Raw genomic sequence first — 21118 nt, 5'->3', positions numbered from 1 at the left:
TTCTCCTCCCCACCCCCGCCTCCCGCTTTCTTTCTTTCAAGATCATACTTAACCTGCTCTCCACAGATGCCGGGTCCCAGACCCACCCCCTAGAACTGGAGGTGCCTTTGGATTCATCTCCCTGGCTGCCTCACCCCCTTCATCCCTAGGGTCTAGACCAGCGAGAGTGGACAGTCATCAGTCCAGCAGTCTCTTCTGGTGGGGGTGTTCCACGCCAACAACACCTTCCGGGATAGCTCCAGGAATCCCAGACTACACCATAGCTATGGCCAAAGGCTGAGGACCCGAACACCTTCAACCTGCTGGCGTCTGCCCATGATTCCCACCGCTACCGGTGCTGGCAAGCTAACGGACTCCGGCGGAGGAGGCCGCGGGGGCGCACCTTGGCGCCCAGGCCTCCGGTGGAGCCCTTCCCAAGCAGATGAGACTTCTGGGGTTCCGGCTCTTTCAAGGCAATAAAGCAAATCTATGAATTTCACCTCTGTTTTCCTTCTGACCAGCCAAAGTTGCTCCACAAGTTTCTCTCTTCCTCCCAGGCGAAGCGAGGCGGAGAAAGCAGCCTAAGCCCTGATTCCCCTTCCCCGACGTTCATCCCTGCACTCGGGGATCTAGTACCCCGGACCCCGCAGCTGCCGGGCCTCGATAAAAGCAGGGACCCCGGGGATCCCACCTTCCTCCGAGTAACGGGAACCGGAGCCCGCCAAGGAGGGCTCGAATGTTCCTGTCCGTACTCACTGCCCCGCATCCCCAAGTTTGCTAACACCTCAACCCTCTCACCAAGGCTGGCAACTCATCCCGCCCCAGGGGCAAGCATCCTCCGGCGCCGGCACCCCGCGGGCACCAGGCCCGAGTCCCGGAGCTGCCGAGACTGCCAAGCAGCACCCAATCCAGGAAAGGGACGCCTAGTCCGGAGTAGCGGCCTGCGGCTGTGGGGGAGGCGGGAAGGAGAGCACGGAATCCCGGACAGAAGGGGCGCGGGGATGAGTGTGGGGGACCCGCGCCACGGGGGAAGGGGGCGGGGTGGAGCTAGGGGCTCGGGGTTCACAGTGGGCACCTAGGATCGTCTGGAGCCAAGGGACTCCAGCAGGGGAAGGGGCAAAAACCGAGGCCAGGAGACAGGAAGGATGAACAAGCAAGGAAACCAAGGCTCGGATGGGAGTGGTCGTGGGCACAGGTGACCACTGTGGGGTATGTATGGCCACCTCGGTCCCTGAGTCAGAGGCACCAAGACTGAAGTTTTGGAGGACACCCGTGAGCACCGAGACCGCCGCGGGCAGGTTTCACCGAGCCCGACCGGGGGGCTAAGGGTGGCCAGTATCTTACCTTGAAGGCCACGGGAAGGGTCTTGTTGCACCGCCAATGCGAGGGCAGCACGGAGCACAGGAAGTTGGGGCTGTCGGTGCGAACCAGTTCGGCCGGGTGGTCGGCGATGATTTCCACCATGGTGCGGTTGTCGTGCGGCGGCCTCAACCGGGGCACTGCCGCTGCCGCCGCCGCCGCCGCCGCCGCCGCTGCGGCCGCCTCCTGCTGCTGCTGCTGTTGCTGCTGTTGTTGTTGCTGCTGCTGCTGTTGCTGCTGCTGTTGCTGCTGCTGCGCAGCCACCACCGGGCTCACGTCGCTCATCTTGCCGGGCTGCAGGCTGCTGGAGGGGGGGCTGAAGCGCCGGCTGGTGCTCGGATCTACGGGAATACGCATCACAACAGCCACAAGTTAGCGAAGTGGCCGGGGGAGGGGGAGGAGGGTGGAAATGGGGGGCGAGGAGGAGGAAATTGAGGGGGTGGAGGCGAGACGGGGGAAAGAGGATGGAGGTGACGGGACTGAAGAGGTGAGAAATCAAGTTCGAGGAAGCCGACTGCCGGGCGGAGTCTGATGGGGGCCGGCGGCCGGCGACCAGGCACAGTTGGGTTGGCGGGTGGGGACACCCGGGAGACTCAGATCTCCGCCCGGAGGCTTGGGAGCCCCGGCGGTGGCAGCTGCGAGAGGGGCGCGGGGGCGTGTTTGGCCGAGCCGAGGCAAGGGACTTGAAGTTAGCAGCTTGAAATGGGGGGTGGGGGTGGGGGAAGGCTTGGGGCACAGCGTCCCGGGTGCACTGGCGCCCCCCTCCCTGTTCCAGTTCGGTAGTGGAGCCTGGCACGTTCAGCAATCCATCTCGGCGGTCCGTGTGGCCCCGCGCTGCCCGACACCGCCAAGCCGAGCGCGGCTGCCCAGCTTCTGGCGCCGCCGCCTGCCCGCGCCTCCTCCTCCTCCGAGGCCGCTGCGCGCTCCCCTCGCCGGCTGCGCGCTCCGAGTCCTCCCGCCGCCGCTTTTTCCTCTCCCCGCTTCTCCTCTCGCCCTCTCACTCGCCGCCTCCTCGCAGCCACGTCCTTCCTGCTCTTTGCAAATGCCCCTGGCCCCCTCGCGCTTCAAGGTGCCGGGAGGTAAGTGGGGGCAGCGGATCTCGGGGCGACAGCTCCGGAGCCTGTGGATCACAGCCGCTGCCGCCGCCCGCCGGCCGCGAGAAGCGCCGGCACGCTCGCTGCGCTGGGCTGCGGATGCTGGAGGGAGGCGGTCCCCGCCTAGGGCATCCGTGCCTGCTCCTTCGGCTCCCCCCGCATCCCCAGGACCAGGAACCCCCTTTTTGGTCTGACCACGCTGAAACTGAGAAGCCGGAGAGCCGCAGGCTGCTCCTGCTGTAGTTATTTTTCGTTGTAACTTCAAAAGAGAAGGAAGGAAAGTTCTCGAGTCCCCTCGTTTTGACGTCTGGACGCTTTTCACCCTCCCCCACCACCCCACCCACCCTACCTCGGCTGGGGCTGGGGGGGGCAGATATTTACAGAATTCGGGGTTGGGTTTTATTTCCCCTCTTAGGTGACACCAAAAAATGGGTGACAGAAGGACTTGTCAAAATAGTTCTAGAAACTCAAGTGGATGCCTGGACGTTTTCTTCTTACATATTCATTCTTGTCATTCCTGGACAATAAGGATGGGTTGCTTTTTTTTAAGAACTAAAAAAAATGACAGCTTGATCATTAAAATAAGTTGTAAATTGCAAAAGCACTTGTTGAGAGGGGAAAATGTAAATAAATAAACAGCGGTAATTCGTGAATTTTCAATCGTTTATTAAGCCGAGTCTTCGACTCAATCTAAGTCTTGACATTCTTCCTCATCAACCCCCCGGGGGAGAGGATAAAATAAAAAGTTTTTTTTAAAGGCTTCAGTATTTATTTATTTATGTATGTATTTGTTTCCGACATTTTTTTAAAAAGGCGATTTTGGAATCCCCAAAAGGTTGTGGTCGAGAGATGAAGGAGTGCGGAAAAAGGCGGCAGTTTTTACCTAAAATGTGGTTTTTGGAGGCTGGGATTTCTAATGATTAGGTTTTTGTGGTTTATATAGACACGACTCAAGCTAAGGCGATCATTAAGCTGATGGGAGACAGAAGCACGTGGGTGTCTCCAACCAGTCTCAAATTCTGAGCCTTCAAAACAAATCAAACAGATTGCGCGCCCACAGAAGCCGGGAATTCCGCTGGAGGCTGCTACACCCCAAGGACTAGGCAGCAGCAACATGGGGCTGGCTCACCTCTCGCGTGATGTTCTGTTATGTCTATTTAACCGATTCTTAAAACTTCCAAAGCTTCCAAATAGAATCATTTACCCAAGTCCCAATGATTCCTAACAAGGTAATTGACACAGTCGCGACTTGATGCGATCCATGAAAAATTGGAGTCCTCCTTTGAAGGGCTGAGGTAGAGGGATAGCTGAGTACCCTACCCTCTATCTCCTGTCTTGTTTAAAGATCTTCGCATAGCCATTAATTAGAACTTTTATTGGTGGATGCAAATGCCTCCCAAGTTCTTCGAGAGACCTGTCACGACCCTCCCTATCCGTTTTCAAAGCACAGCTGCCACTCTCTGACCCCGCACGCCCAGGGAAAAGGTAACCAGGACGCGAAAGAGGTTGTTTGCGCCTCTGCAGGACTCAAGAGTCTGACAAGCAGACCGGCACGGATCTCTGTGCCCAGGAGACCTAGGAACCTGTGTTCTGGTACCTGAGATGGTGCTGGGTTCCCAGAGTGGACACGGATGAGAGGGACCGTGCCCTCTCACGGGCGGGCGTAGAGATGAAACTGGAGTACACTGCTATGCCCTTCCTCTTTGTGTCATTATTTCTGCCTCCCCTTTCTGCTCGCTCCGCTTTGTCGGTGTTTCCTTGTCTCTTGCTCTTTCCGGATTCTTCCCCTGCATTCTCTCCGCAGCCACCTTCCCATGCCTCTCAGTTTCCCTCTTCTGCCACCGCCTGCTCCTCCACTCCAGTGAAAAGCAACACCTACTCCCCACCCTACTCCATGCCCCTAGCGCTCTGCTCCAGGACCACTGAAGCCACTCATCCCACCGCACTACGGCTGCAGCGAGTTGCTGCGCTATCTCCCAAGGGTGCTACTTTTAATAATCTTTTTGATCACAGGGGAGAGCTCTAACTCTGAGTACAGCTGCATCGCCTGTGCGCGCTAGCATCCCCATGCCTAAATGACCGTTCAGTAAAGGAATGCCCGCTTCCTTACTCATGTGAGAGACTGCACCCACCACCCACCTTCCTTACACACTCACTTGTATTCTCATACGCTCACACAATGGCATTACGACACAATTATATGCGTTCCTTTCCTGCCTTTAATGGGACAGTTTTCTTTGGGGACACATCTAATGGAGATGGCTTTTTTGCCCTACTCCCCCTTTTAAGTGTCTGGGGACTACTGACTAGGGGAGGAGTCTTAGGAAATGGAATGATTCTGTAGTCATAGAGAGATAGAAAGTCATTGGTAGGTGATACTGTGTCCTCCTCCCAGGAAACCCACAGAATAGGGAACTTGGGGAAACTGACAGACACTGAGAAACAGTCCATATTTCAAATAGTGACTCTCAGAGAGGGGCTTTTCAACAAGAAATTCTAGGGTCGTTTGAATTTAAGAAATCCTATCTGGGGACTTTTTCTTTCCCACCATTGCTGATTAGTTACCACTACCACCACCACCTTTTATTTTTTTTAAGTTGATGGATAATGAGACAAGCAGACCTCAATGGTTGGAGATTTTAAGGACAATTTAATCAAGGTGAGATTATTTATTTTAATTAATCGTATCCGGTAATTTGACTTTATAGCCTTCCTGGGCACCCTCTCTCCATTAAACATTTCGGTAGAACTAATGTAAGCAGCTCTTGGAAGCTCCCAGTCTTGGATCCCTTAAAATATCCTACAGTTATTTATAATGTGGAAATGAAATTTTCCACTGAATGCCCTAACAACGGCTCAGGTATCTGGCAAAGAGGACTTCGGTCCCCTTTCAAAAACACACTCGCGCTGAACACTCACACTCTCAGCTGGAACTGATGGAGCCCTGTACTGGCCAGGGCTTGGCTCTGAGCACTGAACTTCAGTAGGAAACATTTCCACAGCCCCTTCACTGAAACCTCTCCTAAGAATAAGCACAGAGGGAAATCATGAGCCTTTTGCTTATGTCTTTGCTGCTATGGAATGCTTGATCTTACTCCTCGGCTTCGATTTTTCTTATACAGGAAAATGCTCTAAGCAGAGGCTGAGAACAGAGCTCATTTGGTAAATGCTTGCTGCAGGAGCATGAGGTCCTGATCCCTGCACCTATCACCCCTCCCAAAGAAGCAGAGTCAGAGGTGCCTTTGAAATCAGTGCTCAGCCCTGCCTACTCAAAGAGCTCTAGGCCAGTGAGAGCTTGTCCCAGAAGAAGAGGTGGACTACATGTATGACCTCTGGCTTCCACAGGCAAGCATGTATACACACACACACACACACACACACACACACACACTTCTAAGCAAATCACCCATTGGATTCCTTTCCGGAAATATTCCTTTCAGTTGTATCTTACAGTGCTAAAAAATAGATTTTTTTTTTTTTGTGAAGATCTAACTACTCTGAAAGATACAAGCACAGCAGTCCCCCGCCACCATGTCCTTTAATGTTTAATATAACTGTTAAGTGACAATACCTGGCAATTATAACTTTTCAAAGAAAGTGCGATGTGAAAACAATCTTTTTCCAATCTCTCTCTCTCTCTCTCTCTCTCTCTCTCTCTCTCTCTCTCTCTCTCTCTCTAAACAGGAACAGAATTCAGGAACTTCAAGCTTCTTTTGCTTTGGTTTCTAATCCTAACCCCTTCTACACTATTTTTTATACTTTTTTTTCCGATGAAAAGTGGAGAAAGACCCTCTAAAAACTTCAAATAGGTCTCAACGAACCAGCTAATAAAGTAAGATAGCCACTGGAAAATTATGACCATCCTGAGCTCTCTGAAGAGGTGTGTGTGTGTGTGTGTGTGTGAGAGAGAGAGAGAGAGAGAGAGAGAGAGAGAGAGAGAGAGAGAGAGAGAGAGAGAGACAGAGAGAGAGAGAGAGAGAGACAGAGAGAGAGAGAGAGAGAGAGAGAGAGAGAGAGAGAGAGAGAGAGAGAGTCGGGACTTTATAAACAGAAAGCACTGTGGAGACTTTCCTTTGGGGTTTGACTGTATGAGGTTAGCCCGGAGAACCAACACTACCACCAAACCAACAGTTATCATACTGGAGCCTATGGGCTAAATCTGGCCTAATGACTCTTTTTGTACTGGCCTATAGGCAGTGGTCTTCATGAGTGTATATGCACGTTTGCATATTTCTGGGCACACCATGTAGGTGCGTGTAAGTGAATGTATGTATAGATGCCCTAGGCTGATACTGGGGAATCATCCTGGATTGCTCTCAAACTCACCAGCCAACTTGACCTGAGGATCCCCAGGCTTTGCTTCTGAGGCTATCCCAACAGCCAACATTTCCATATGTTCTGGGAATCTGAACTCAGAATCTCTATCTTACATGGCAAGAACTTTTTAGAATTATGTATTTATTCATTTTATGTGTATGGGTGTTTTGTCTGCATATATGTCTGTGTAACACTTGATTGGTACCTTCAAAGGATGGAAGAGGATGCTGGATCTCCCTGGCAACTAGAGTTATAGATGGTTATGAACCACCAATGTGCGTGCTTGGAAACAAACCCAAGTCCTCTGGAAGAGTAGAGTTCTTAACTGCTGAGCTTCCAGTGAGGGCTAGCATTTATACCACGGAGACACACACACACACACACACACACACACACACACACGTAATATTTTGATAGATATGTTACCTCTGTTTCATTCATGGTTCCACAGGAACACAAATGAACACACCGAGAACTTTCTGGTATCCCGTGTGTTCACAAGGCCTATATATACTTTCCAGACAGCTTAAGAACTTACGTGATCCAAAGGCCTTCTGACATAGTTTTCCACTTTAATTTCTAGACAGTTAAATGCTGTCTGATTTGTTTTAACCTCAGTACATTTTCCCTGTTGTCGGTGGACCTATAACAATGTGCCTGGCTGTAAAAAGAGATGAACTGCTTGTAGCTTAGCATCATAAACCTTTCCTTGTTGTGCTAGTTAACATTCCCATGGGCCATTTTCAGACATTCATAGGAGTGCAGAGTTGTCGTAAAAAGGGTGATGCTTGCCATATGATCCTTCAGAGCTGCGTTTACAGAGCTCCTACGTAATCGCTGTGCCCTTAAAAGGGACTTGGGTTTTGTTTGACTAAAATACCAACTTCCTTAATAATATCCTAGATACGTGAAGACCAGTATTCTAAAAATTAGTCATTTCCCAGAATTTAGAGCCGTAGAATTAATTTTTTTTAATTATCCCTCTGATATTTCGGTGTCAGCTATTGGTCCGTGGCAGTAGCAGTGATCAGCAGTGGAATGTTCTATATAAAAGTTTATGGGGTTTTGTGATGAAACTTCTGAGAACCCCTAAAATTAAAAGTTTCCTGGAGTAGCCCAATTATCTTATCAAAATGTTCTACTCTTTCCCAAGCACACCAGAAAAGGCACTATCCAATTCTAATTCCACTGCCTAAGGTGCTAAGGCCTCACTCTAGACCTTAGCGTGGGCCACGAGTCATACCTCTTCAACAGGTAAAAAGTAAACAATGACATTCTTGGTCCGTCTAAAAAAGTACAAAAATCACTGTTTTCACCAGGTCAGAAATTTCCATTACAATTAAGAGGTGGGAAAAATAGGTTAGAAAAATGAACTGAACATCAAGAGCCCAAGTCTTTGATTCTTGCTGTACACAAACCATAGATTACCATTCTTGGTGTTTTGTGTCTGTAGCATTCTCCCTCAGAAACTGCTCTGGTGTTTCCCCCTAAGCTTCCATGAGCTAGACTTCTATCAGAAAACAAAAACAAAAAACCACTCACTTATTCCAACCTAGCTATGATCAAGTTCCACAAGCAGTGGTTCCTTCATTTCCAACTTTGAGTGACTGTCCTGGCATACCTTTTTAATGGCCAGATTGGCACGGGGCAATTGTTTGGATGGCTTCCATAAGCCAGTTGTGATGTTTTCATTTGTGAGTAAATTAAAATACAGTAATTTTGCTTTAAAAAAAAGTGGACAGACCATTCTGGTCAGTGGCTAGTCTTGTTCCAGGGCCCTGGCTCTCTCTTGTAGGTTTCACTTATCAACTTACTGGATCTCAGCTCCAAATTCCCCCATTTTATTGTGTGGAAATGGATGTGGGCCCAGTAACTATTTCTCTTTACCAGCTGCCATTGACATTCATCAGAACTGGAAAAGGAAGAGAACTTGCAGGAAGAAAGAATGTTCGTTCTGGTTCCCTTGTGTCAACAGCAATTTTCTACAGTGTAACTAACACACGAGGCTCCTGCCTCTGGCAGTAACACACACATGGGGGGGGGGGGGGAGACTTCAGACGTAGGTGCTGCAGAAAGCTAGCTCATCCGGTTGTCCAGTGCCGAATGCAACAACATTGATCAACCAACAGCAGCGTTAGCAGCCAGCAGCTGTCCGCAAACCACACATATAGACCGTCCCTCCTCCAGGATACTCGTAAGATTCCTCTAAGAAAAAACCTTTTTCAAAAGCCTGCAGAAAACTTTTTCATCTTCCAGTATTCTAAACTGCGAGCGATCTGGAGCTCAGCTTTGCAGGCACAGGGAAGGACCCTTCCTTGGTTGCCCTATTTAGCCTGAGAACCGTATGAGTGCTCTGAGTCCTCTCTGTCTTGCTTGCTTTCAGCCCCAAGGATTGAATTTAGAACCTCGATCATTACCACACCACTGGGCTATCTTCTTAGTTCTTTTAACAATTTTTGTTTGTTTGTTTGTTTGTTTTTTAGACAGAGTCTTGCTAAGTTACCCAGGCTGACGTTGAATTTACTCTAAAACCCAGGCAAGCCTGGAATTCGAGGTCCTCCTGCCTCAGCCTCCTGAGAGACTAGAATTGTGGGATTTTTCCATCAGACTCAGGTTGCTTTTTGCAGGGGTGTGGGGAGGTTGTTTGTTTTTAAACGTTATGTTATGTGTATGAATGTAAGGTGTTTCTTTTTGTTTGTTAGTTTTCTTTTTGTTTTGTTTTGTTTTGTTTTTGTCCGTAAGTTCACTAGGTGCCTGCAGTGCCCCCAGAGGCCAGTAGGTGGCATTAGATGCCATAGAACTAGAGTTACAGATGGTGAACTCGTGCTTCAAACCAAACCCCGGTTCTCCAAGTGCTTTTAACAGCTAAGTCATCTCTACTTTCTGAATTCTTTAAACTTTGTTTTACCCTTTGAAAGTCAAATCCTTATTACTCCAGTCCCATTATAATAGATTCTTCTTCAGATTAAACTTTCCTTGCTCAAATTATTGTGTGACCTCTCTTCATTGGACCCGGTTATAATAAGGCTTCCATGTTCTAGCCCCCAGCGTGTCCTTATTCACACTGGTTTCCACTTGGAACACTCCCTTTGGGCCACATGATGAGCACTTCCAACATAGCATTACATCTCTAAATGATTTATCTCCTCCTGCTAGAGAAGTGTATAGTTAGAGGATACCCGTATTCAAGAGATACCGATGCAGACAGGAAAAAAAATAGCTATTTTAAAGTATGGGGTGAAACTACTCAAGATTTCTGTGGAGTTGTCTTTATAGCTTCCATAAAAATCTTAGAATTCACATGTTAATGGAAATAATATAAATATGAGCAAGGCTAAGTGGAGTCAGTAGCTAAAAAGAGTTGCGTATATAAATATATATCTTAATGTGCTACAGTAATAATGATCTAGAGATCCTGTGTCTGGGAGTGGGCGGGCACAGGAGGAGTGGGAGGAGTCTGGGAAGGGGTCGGAGTGGGCGGGCTTGGGAGGAGTGGAGGAGTCTGGGAAGGGGTCGGAGTGGGCAGGCTTGGGAGGAGTGGAGGAGTCTGGGAAGGGGTCGGAGTGGGCAGGCACGGGAGGAGTGGGAGGAGTCTGGAAGGGGTGGGAAGGGATGGGAATGATACCGTGGCAGTACTCCTGTTCAAAGAAGAAGAAAAAGAAGAAGAAGAGGAAGAGGAAGAGGAAGAGGAAGAGGAAGAGGAAGAGGAAGAGGAAGAGGAAGAGGAAGAGGAAGAGAGAAGAAGAAGAAGAAGAAGAAGAAGAAGAAGAAGAAGAAGAAGAAGAAGAAGAAGAAGAAAGGGGGAAAGGGGGAAGGGAGGAAGGGAAGAATGAAAACAAAAGATGTTTAAAGGTATGCTAATAAAACCACAGGCAAAACTCCAAAGCTGATCCATGCCTAGAGCTGATAGAGAGCCAGTGGCAGAGAAGGATATCTCAAGGGAGCAGAGAGACATGGTGCGAGACACCGGCGAAGAGGTGCTGCCTGGCTGCAGCTGAACGTGGGACCTGGCAAGGCTATGACTCTGGGAAAAAAAATAACGCTAAGACAGCAAGGGATTAAACAAAATAAATGGATTGAATATTGGCAGTTTTCTCCAGGCTTTTAATATGTTGCTTACATCTTTAGTCTCCATAAAAGAAATGTAAAAACAGTGTTTAAGAGCTTATTTAATTACTGCTTCTAAAGAATTATAAAGGTCTGTGAATTTTATTGGGTTTTGTTTGTTATTTGTTTGTTTGTTTGTTTGTTTTAATAGTAACTGGACACCTGGTAACCAGCATCAAGCCTTCATAGACACTTCCCCCAGACACAGACACCACAAACACACACACACACACACACACACACACACACACACACGAAGATCTGGCTTCCAAATTCTCATCACAGAACCAAGAGTACAGAGTTTCAAAGCTGAAACCTAAGCTTAAAACCACCAGCCTACTCATCTTCTAATATCCCCTGCACCCAGCTTGACCATTTTCTCTCTGTCCTCCAGTGCAGTCTGTGCTAACCTCCGTTATCACACTCATCACCTAAATTTGCTGTTCACGTGTTCTTCCCACATAGAGAGTATGTTCCCTGAGGACAGGAATTGATAGTGGTCATTTCATACTTAGCAATTAGCACAGTATCTGCAATGCAATAAGTGCTGATAAATGTTCATTAAAATTTGTCAATGAGGGGCGAGGGAGATGGTTCAGTCGTTTAAAGCATATATTGCTTTTGCAGTAGACCTGAGTTTGAATCTTAGTAACTACGTCAGGTGGTTCACTACTGCCTATAACATCAGTTTCAGGGAATCCAGAGACCTCGTCTGGACTCTGCGGCACCTGCAGTCATATGCTCACACACAGAGAGACATACGTGTACCACCCACATTATTAAAAATAAAAACTAGCCTGGTCTACAAAGCTAGTTCCAGAACAGCCAGGACCATCCCACAGAGAAACCCTGTCTCAAAAAACTATTTAAAAGAGTAATTAACAAATCAGTGAGTTAATACACCTACTTAAACTTATCTTTAAACCTGGGTTTTTAATCCTCTTGAAATATAAAGTGTTTCTGTTATTGAATCCTACAGTTTTAACTCAAATTATCAAATGTTGCTAATTCTTCCAAACATTCTTTTACTAGAAATGTGAATTGGAGAACATGGACTTGGGAGAATCGTTTAGCATTATCTACCAAGATGGAAACTCTGAGGGCTGGAGAGGGAGACTTTTGCTTACTATTTTGAGTTGCACCTGAGCATAAAAAGTTTCAGCTAAATAAATAGCTATGAGAAGCCCAGGTCCAGTTGATATATCTACAACACAACCTGAGCCCCTAAGGTTCAGGGGACATTGTAGGATGGGTAGAAGACCATAAGAACCAGAGGACCAGGACACCTGCTGCTAGATAGTGTCTCGTAGACAAGACAGGGAAGCTGTGTCCATGAAATCTCAACAAACAAGATTTGCATAATGACACCAGTTGACATGTCAACATGGATGGAGGAAACTTCACAAGGCCCCACACCTAGATGAGTAGCTAATGGTTGCAGAGAGAGTGAGCAATCAGATTTCTCCAGAGATGAACTCCCAGATAGATTATCCAATCCCTAAACACTTACACATGTGAGCAACACTGAACGGACTCAAGAAAAGGTATTAGAGGGTGTGTGTGTGTGTGTGTGTGTGTGTGTGTGTAACAACTGAAGAAGAGACTATAAGTCTGGAAGGGCACTGGAGGTAACAGAAGGGGTTGAAGAAGAAGGGGGAGGATATCATGTAAACAACACTCATGTATAAAATTCCCCAAAAGATTAATTTAAAAGATATCTCTTGCCTGCCATATAAAACCTGAATTAATCAAGATACCAAATACACCACTTCATTCAGTGCCTTAAAATGCCCCCCAAAGGCTAAATATTTACAATAAATATTCATCAGAAAGTATAATGCACTTACATTTTCATCAATTGTATACTGTAGCAATAAAAATATAATGACTCAAAACAGAGCTTTTAAAAATTGTCTGTGGTATCATACATGTTTATGTGTTCATATGTGTATAAAGATCCGTGTAGAGGCCAGACAGAGGTCAAAGCCAAATATCTCCCTCTATTTCTCTTCACCTTCTTTTCTTGAGACAAAATTTATAACTGAACCTGGAGCTCACTGACTCGGCAAGTCTGTTCGGTCAGAGAGCCCCAGGGATGCTTCTTCCTACACCCCCATGCTGGAATTATAAGCACACACTACCACATCTGGCTTTGGGGAAGGGCAGGAACTCTGGTCTTCATGTCTGCACGGCAGGCACATTCCTAGCCAGACCATTTCCTTGATGCCCAAGGATTGTTTTACTTTGCTTGAGACAAGGTCTGATTCACTTTATATACCTGGCTGGCCTACACCTCTCTCTGTAGACCAGGCTAACCTTAAACTAACAGAGATCCACCTGCCTCTGCTTCTTGAGTACTGGGAGTAAAGGTGTGTCACTTTTAAAATACCCTGGAGTATTTTAGTCAAAACTTACATAATCTAAGACACTTAACAAGGTATGGTTTCAATTTATGTGCTTAGATTTTTCTTCTGAGAAAGTCAAATATGACTAATTAAATATGTAAGGCATAAGATATATAATATTAAGATGTATTGTGGCAGAAGTTTAATAGAAGTGTATAAAAATAAATCAGGTAAATGTCCTCAGTGGCAAGATCTCCTATTTCTGGGGAGGATGAAGGTGACTTCAAGGTCTCTGATCACTGTGGTGTTTAGCTTGTACTCAGTGAATCTAAAGGAGGGATGCATCTGTTTTAAGTGTTAATTATTGCAATAAATCGGAAATAGCTTCCTCTGCAACTGTTTAAATATACGCTAGAACCTGTTAGCTATTTTATAAGTCAAGTCTAAAGGAAAGGAAGTACTAGTACCAGGTTCTTTTTAAACATAAAGAATCCAATGAAAGTATTAAAAATTATCCAGAACGGAATAATCAATTGGAGCTAGAAAGCAACAAAGGCTAGCAACAGCGGGAGCGGCTCCCTATCCAGGACTGTAGAAACATCAGGATGAGGCAGTATTCGAACCCAAACTCAGAAAACAAGGCTGCCTAGGAGGTGGAGGCATTGTGGGATCCCCACAAGGAAGCACAGAGAAAAGATATCTAGTGCAATATAGACCCAAGGAGACAATCCAACCGCTGCTGGAGATGGACTCTGCAGAGAGCCTCTGGCTTCACCTCTATCCCCGTGCTCAGAAGTCTTCATCTCAGTGTTGAATATGTCCACATCTGTATTTAAATCTCTGAAAAAGTTGCATGTATAGAGGTTGGGTGTATAGCTCAGTGGTAAACTGTGTGCCTGGTCTTTCGGGAAGTCCTGGATTTGATCACCAGGAGAAAAAGGATGAAATGAAGGAAGGAGGGAGGGAAGGAGGGAGGGAGGGAGGGAGGGAGGGAAGGTGGAAGAGAGGAAGGGAAAGAATAAAGATTGAGAAAGACAAACTAAAAGAAGTAAGAATGAAATAAAAGGAGCAGAGGCAGAGATCCACATCAGAGCACTGTACTGAGCTCCCAAAGTTGAGTGGAAGAGGGGGAGGGGTGAGAAGATGAGCAAAGATGTCAAGACCATGCTAGGTCCACCCACCGAAACAGCTGACCTGAGCTAATGGGAGCCCACCAACTCTGGACTGACAGGAAGGGAACCAGCATAGGACCAAACTAGGCCCACTGCATATGGGTGACAGTTGGATGGCTGGGGCAGACTGTGGGCCACTGGCAGTGAGACCAGGATATATCCCTATTACTTGTGCTGGCTTTTTGGAACCCATTCTCTTTGGAGGGACACCTTGCTCAGCCTAGATACAGCGGGGAAGGCCTTGGTCCTGCCTCAAAGCAATGTGCTAGACTTTGTTTACTTTCCATGGGAAGTCTTCCCTCTGGAGGAGTAGATGGGGGTGAACTGGAGGAGGGAAGGGAGTGGTAACTTGGATTGGTATGAAAAATGAGAAAAGATAGTTTTTTAAAAATAATTTTTACAAAGAATAAAATAAAACCATAATAGAGGGCTGTCATGGGAGTCAGTGGCCAGTAGCACTGGGAATGTGATTTCCTGAAACACAGCAGAACCGGAAGGGAAAACTGACAAAGGGCTGGCATGGGCATCAACCCAAACAAGGGCTAGTGGCAAGCAAAAGAGAAGTCCAGGGCCAACTTCACACCAGCTGTAAAAGTCAAAGGCCATGGTGTGAAAAACAGAACTAGAAATCTCAAAGCAAACAGGTACACCTTTCTATCACTATGGACCGGACAGTGGCTTTCAGTTTGTAGATGCCATATCCAGAATATAAATGACTAAAGAGAAACAAATCAGATCTCAAGCTTTAAAATACTTGTGTTTCAAAGGCCACTTTGGAGAAAATGTGAAGACAATGCATGAAATGAGAACAAATACAGTATTTGCAGATCATCTATGGAAGAATGCAGTCTCCAGAATATATAAAAAAGATCTCTTTCAACTCAACAGCAAAAAGACAACCCAACTTAAAATTGGGCAAAGAATCTGAACAGGCATTTCTCCAAAGAGAAACTCATATGACCAACCAGCCTATGAAGAGATCTCACCATATTAGTTTTTAGACAAAGATCAAACTTTATCTGAGATATTACTTCACAGTTATAATGATGCCTACAGAGATTGAGCATTTTCAATAATGAAAAAAAAATCCAAAACGCTGAAATCTCTAAAATCTGAAACTGCTACTCTGGGTAGAAAGTTCCACATCTGAGCTCCTGTGACAAGACAGTCAAGGACAGGCACACGAAAAGAGGCGTAACTATTTATTTACATGTAGGTCCTGTACACGACATCTGCATAAGGCATAAGGGACTGTCATGTCTGCAGCTGAGACACAGCTCTAAGTGATCTTATATACTTAGAAGTATTCCAAACTCCAAACAGTTCTAGCCCCAGGTATTTTGGATAAAGAATACTACATCTATAAGAAGCCAAGATAATGTTAAAAAAAAGAAAAAAAAACAATGTTGGTTGCCGGGCAGTGGTGGCGCACGCCTTTAATCCCAGCACTCAGGAGGCAGAAGCAGGTGGATCTTTGTGAGTTCGAGGCCAGCCTGGTCTACAAGAGCTAGTTCCAGGACAGGCTCCAAAGCTACAGAGAAACTCTGTCTCAAAAAGCTAAAAATAATTTTTTTAAAAAAGTGGGAGGAAATGGAGCCTTCAAAATTTCTTCTGTAAATATAAAATAGTTCAGCCACTGTAGTAGTTTTATTGGTAGCATCTTAAAATGTTAACATAAAACTAACATGCAACACCACAATTAATGCTTACACCCTTACCCAAGGGAAAAAAAAAACTTATTCACAAGTGAGCAATGCTAAACAGACTCAGTAGCTTTATGTACACAAAAATGCATGTGTTTTCAAGTTCACATATGCATATATATAACAATAGTAATTAAAAAGAGGTGGGCATAAATTGGGAGTGCATGGGAGGAGTTGGAAGTAGGAAGGGTGGTTGTGAGTTATGTAGATACAATGCTCATGCATGACAATCTCCAAAAGTTTTTTAAAAGTCTTGCTCCTCATATGTAAATACTTGAAGCAACATAGTTCAAAATAAGCAAAATGTAGAAAATGCTCAACTGTGGAATGGATTAACACTGTGGAAGATTCCATCCATGGAATATTAATAAGCCATAAAAAGGCATGAACTATCTGGGCGGTGGTGGCACACACCTTTAATCCCAGCACTTGGGAGGCAGAGCCAGGTGGATCTGAGTTCAAGGCCAGACTGGTTTACAGAGTGAGTTCCAGGACATCCAGAGCTGTACAGGGAAACCCAGTCTTGAAAAGTGGGGGCGGGTAGGAACGATTGATAAATACTATGCACAGATGAGTTTTGAAAACATTGCAGTGGATGAGAAAGATGGCCCTGTGGTTGAGAATACTGCTGCTCTTGTAAAAGAGACAAGTGTTGTTCTCAGAACCCACATTGTGTCTTTAACTCCAGTTTAAGGAATCCAATGCCTTCGGCCTCCATGGGCACCTGCATTCATGTGCACATACCTACACACTGATACACACACATATTATGGTGGTTTGAATAGGAATGGCCCTCATAGGCTCAATTATTTGAATGCTTGGTCATTAGGGAATGACACTACTTGAGAGAGATTAGGAGGTGTGGCCTTGTTGGAGGAAATGCATCACTGTGGGTGGGCAAAGCAAATTTGAAGAGAGACAGATGAACCTTCATAATGAACTACTACTGCAGACTCTAAGAGCATCACTGACCAACACCCCTTAGTATTCTCTAATTTGTTCCTTATACTGCAACACGATGCTGAATGAGACATTGCTCGATGCTTCCCAAATGACTGCTAGAACCCACGGCACTAGTGTTCCAAGATGAAGATGGTAGAAGACTAGGTATTTTTTAGGATCACTGCATGGAGTGACAGGGAGACAGGAGTTCTTTGTGTGCCAAATGGGCTCTGGAGAAGCTGGGATGCTAGAGTTATCTAAGGCATGTCTTATTTAACAGGCTTGCACACCGGGACTGCACGTGGGCATGGGCATGTCTGAGTTTCCATATCAGGCACCTTAGAGTATCTGTTGCTCATTATCGGGAGAGTCAGGAGCCCCCAACAGTCAGTCCCCAGCCAGTTACATAAACAGGCTCCGCCCTCTTTTCATTATCCAATTATTCAATTACTGGTTATAGTTTTTAAAGCTCATATTATCCAATTTAATTCTTACAGAAATCTAGTGAGGTGGGCATGATTTAAAAATCATACCTCTTTTCCACGTTAGGTAACTTGGGAATGGTCTCTGAGAAGTTACAGGATCCCCGTCAGTGGGACAGCCACAACTTAAACCAACTTCTTTGAGCGTTGAGTGCCCTGCTTTTTCTCCTGTGCAACACAGCCTCATGAGTGCATCCTACACACGACACTGTTTCAAGCATTAAAGAATGTGTGGATGTGGAGCCAGACATGGTGGTCACATCCTAACTGCAGCACTTGGGAGATAGAGGCAGGTGGGTCAGGAATTCAAGTCCATTCTTGGCTAGGTAGTAAGGTGAAGGCCAGCCTAGGCTACGAGAGGCTGTATCAAAACTAACAGGTGAAAACAAAGAATGCACAAATGTATATGAGTCTTGCGCTTGTACCTTAAGGAGGCCTTAACTAGTTGAGAAGACTTCAAGCACCTTGAGTGAGAACCCAGAAATGGTGTGGTTAAAAGACAACACAGCTCAAACTGCTTTCAAATTTCATGAGAAATGGAAGAAAATTTCATCAGAGTCCCCGTCAGAAGATAATCTAGAAGAGAAGTGAGTGTGGGAAGGAGGGCTGGAGGACTTGGCAGACAGACTGAAAGGATTTATTTTTGTTCTTGTTTTTTCCTAATATCTTATTAGAAATTGCAAACAAATTACAAAGCTGAAAGTTATATTGTTACTATCATCATGATCCTCCTCCTCCTCCTCCTTATTATTATTATTATTATTATTATTATTATTATGTGTGAACATTCATGCAGTGCCTGGGAGGCCAGAAGAGGGCATCTGATCCCCTGGAGCTGGAGTTACAGCCTGTGGTAAGCCATGCATAATAATACGGGTACCAAAGTAGGACCCTCTGCAAGATCGACAGGTGTGTTTAACCACTGGCCCATCTCTCCCACCCTGAAAGTTACCTTGACTGCACACACATATCCATATCTTCCCCATCTAGATTCTACAGGAATGCAGGTTTGCATTAGTGTTCCATTTTGAGTTGTTTGCGGGGTTGCACTGAAATTCCTCATTCCCCTTACCTTTAATAAAGTTTACTATACACAAACCCTTGAGCAAAAGGTGTTTTTAAATTATAGGAAGTAAGGGAATTGGAATGGATTCTATGCATTAAAAAGATACAGAGGTTGAAATAAAACAATACATAGTCACCCCCCCCCCCAAATCTACATATTGGTTGCAGTACACTTCTTGGATACTAAATTTTGTAGATGTTCAAGTCTCTCCTAGAAGAGGGATGTCTAAGCAGTGTTTGCCTACAACTGATCCATATCCTCAATGTAAATGTTGCATGGCTTCTTACTGTATGTTAATAAACAATAAAAACTCAATATATGTCCTGCACAGACACATTTCCTGAAACACATCCCAGTATTGAGTGCTTTCTTCATAATTATAAAGGATAGTATTATGTAACTCCCAGTTTAATGGAGTTAGGAATCAAAAAGTTGAGGCAACCAAGAGATTATTAACCCTTGGGGACTAGAGGACATCTGGAAAGGTCAGAAGATTTTACACATGGCAGGAATAGAGATCTGAGTTTGTTTTATTTACCCATATCTTTTAAGGACTAGCCAAATGTCAACTGACAGATTGCCATCTTTTGGGGGTATCATTTACTGGAGTTAAAGGTTTTCTACCACTATGGACAGCACTATTAGTGGGCTGGAGAGGGGGTGGAGGGCACAGAGGGGCGGGAGAGGACCAGAGGCTCAGACACTGCCAGGAGCTGTCCCCTCTTTTCTCTATCTCCTCTGACACCCAAGTCCATTCCCTCCTCCCGTCTTTTCCTGCTTCCTTCCTTTCTTCCCGTCTTCCCCTACTTCCCACTTCCTCACCTCCTCTTTTTTCTTTGAATAGGGAAAGGAAGAGTAAAGTGTAGACAGAATAATGACAGAAAGAAGTGAGAGGGAACATGAACAGAGGAAATGGAGCCACATTAGAACCAGGTATTCTATCTGCTTCCAATGGGGTCTTACTCTATTTCTGCTGATCCTATTCATTACCAGAGAGAAAGACCAAGGGGGAAGAAAGAGGAGGCAAGGCCAGTAGAACTATAGCAGAGAAGAGAAAACCTCATGTGAGGTGTGTTATTAAGTTACTATATTTTCAAAACGCCCTTCGTATCCACGGAGATCTCAAATTCCCTCTCACCAGCTCCACCCCACAACACAGGCAGGCCAGTGATTCCTTAGTTTGCTTTTGTAGACACAAACTTTAAACAGTTCTTCTGCCAAAAGAGACACCCCTGGGAGTCACCAGACACTAGACTCAGCCTGTGCTTTTCGTTTACTGTGATAAAACTTGGGAACATAGCCACACCACGTCTCCATTTTCATGTATCTAAACTGAGACCAACAGCAATGCTTTCTTAAATTGCTGGGTATATTAAAGATGAGGTGCATTGGACCCCAGCTTATTAAGCTGGGGGTTGTGACCCTATTAAGGGTCAGGGAACTGAATATGGCTGCTGTGAAATTTTGGCAACAGTAAGAGATTTCTGAATGTACAGTGACCAAATTTTAATGCAAAATCAAACATATAACCCTAGGCGTTTCTGGCAGAGCTCACCCATGTTGCAGCATGCAACTCCACTGCAGCCTTGGTTCTAGACATACACTATGAGCACTTTGCTCTGTGCATGCTGTCACGGCACACAATGCCACGGAATCTTAGCTCAGGCTCAAGACTATTACATGCTATGGCTTACAGTGTTGCTATTGTACATACAAACTTCCCTCCTCTTAAAGGAACAATGATTTAACTACATTCACTCTTAATATTTTCCTACCATTTTCTTTCATTAGGTAAAGTATCAAATTACTGTATTTTTGAATGAAATACATTAGATTGTTTGATTTTAAAATTTTCTGTTTGAGTTAGCGATTTGTATTTCACTTAAGAAATGTTCAGTGAGCTGGGAATCACCACACACCATAATCTCAGCAGTTGGGAGGTAGAAGGCACATGAATCTCTGAGTTGGAGGTCAGTCTGGTCTACATGTTGAATTCCAAGCCAGGCAGAGATAGTGAGATCTTGTCTCAAAAAAAAAAATGAATTTGGTCTTGGGATTAGGGTAGACTTTTCAACAATTTCTGAGATGGCCCTGAACACACTACTTTATTTGATACTACACAAGATTTTCTGAATGTGGCCGTATTCTCTGAATGTGGCTGGCCCGGAGCCTTTCTGAAAAGCCACTGACAATGACACTGGGACTTGTTTCCTCTACATATACTGGATTTTTGGGATCCAGTCTGTTCGGATACTCACCTTCAGGGACCTGGAAGGAGGGGGGAGGAACTTGAACTTCCCACAGGGCTGGAAGCCCTGTCTGCTCTTAGGGATGGAGAGGGAGGAGGAGGGGGAGGGGGGAGTGGGAGGGTGTTGGAAGGAGGGGCGGAAATGGAAACTTTCATAATTTAATAAACTTTGAAAAAAAAAGTGGTGTGAGTAGCATTAGCTGTATATTTTTCTTTTTGTTGTTGCTGTTTATTTGTGAGACAGGATCTGGAACTTCCTATGAAGACCAAGCTGGCTTAGAACACACAATGACCACCCCCACTC

The 21118-nt window shown here is 45.6% G+C and overlaps 1 protein-coding gene across 7 annotated transcripts in view; it reads right to left on the bottom strand.

Annotated features, from left to right (window-relative positions):
• The window catches only part of Runx2 (RUNX family transcription factor 2), a 312262-nt gene that overhangs the window by 237327 nt on the left and 53817 nt on the right, over nt 1-21118 (bottom strand). For 2 of the 7 annotated variants that reach the window (XM_087897971.1, XM_087897972.1), the window contains exon 1: nt 1324-1817. In XM_087897971.1, the coding sequence (XP_087754097.1) occupies nt 1324-1695 (372 nt within the window). In that variant the 5' untranslated portion in view covers nt 1696-1817. Of the gene's footprint in view, nt 1-1323; nt 1818-21118 lie in introns of those variants that run through there. The other 5 variants (XM_085679353.2, XM_087897973.1, XM_048445224.3 and 2 more) reach the window with 3 other exon arrangements.

This window comes from Myodes glareolus, chromosome 18 (genome assembly GCF_982192425.1).
Source record: "Myodes glareolus chromosome 18, mMyoGla1.1, whole genome shotgun sequence".
Taxonomy (NCBI): Eukaryota; Metazoa; Chordata; class Mammalia; order Rodentia; family Cricetidae; genus Myodes; species Myodes glareolus.
This window is presented reverse-complemented; position numbering and strand designations above follow the sequence as displayed.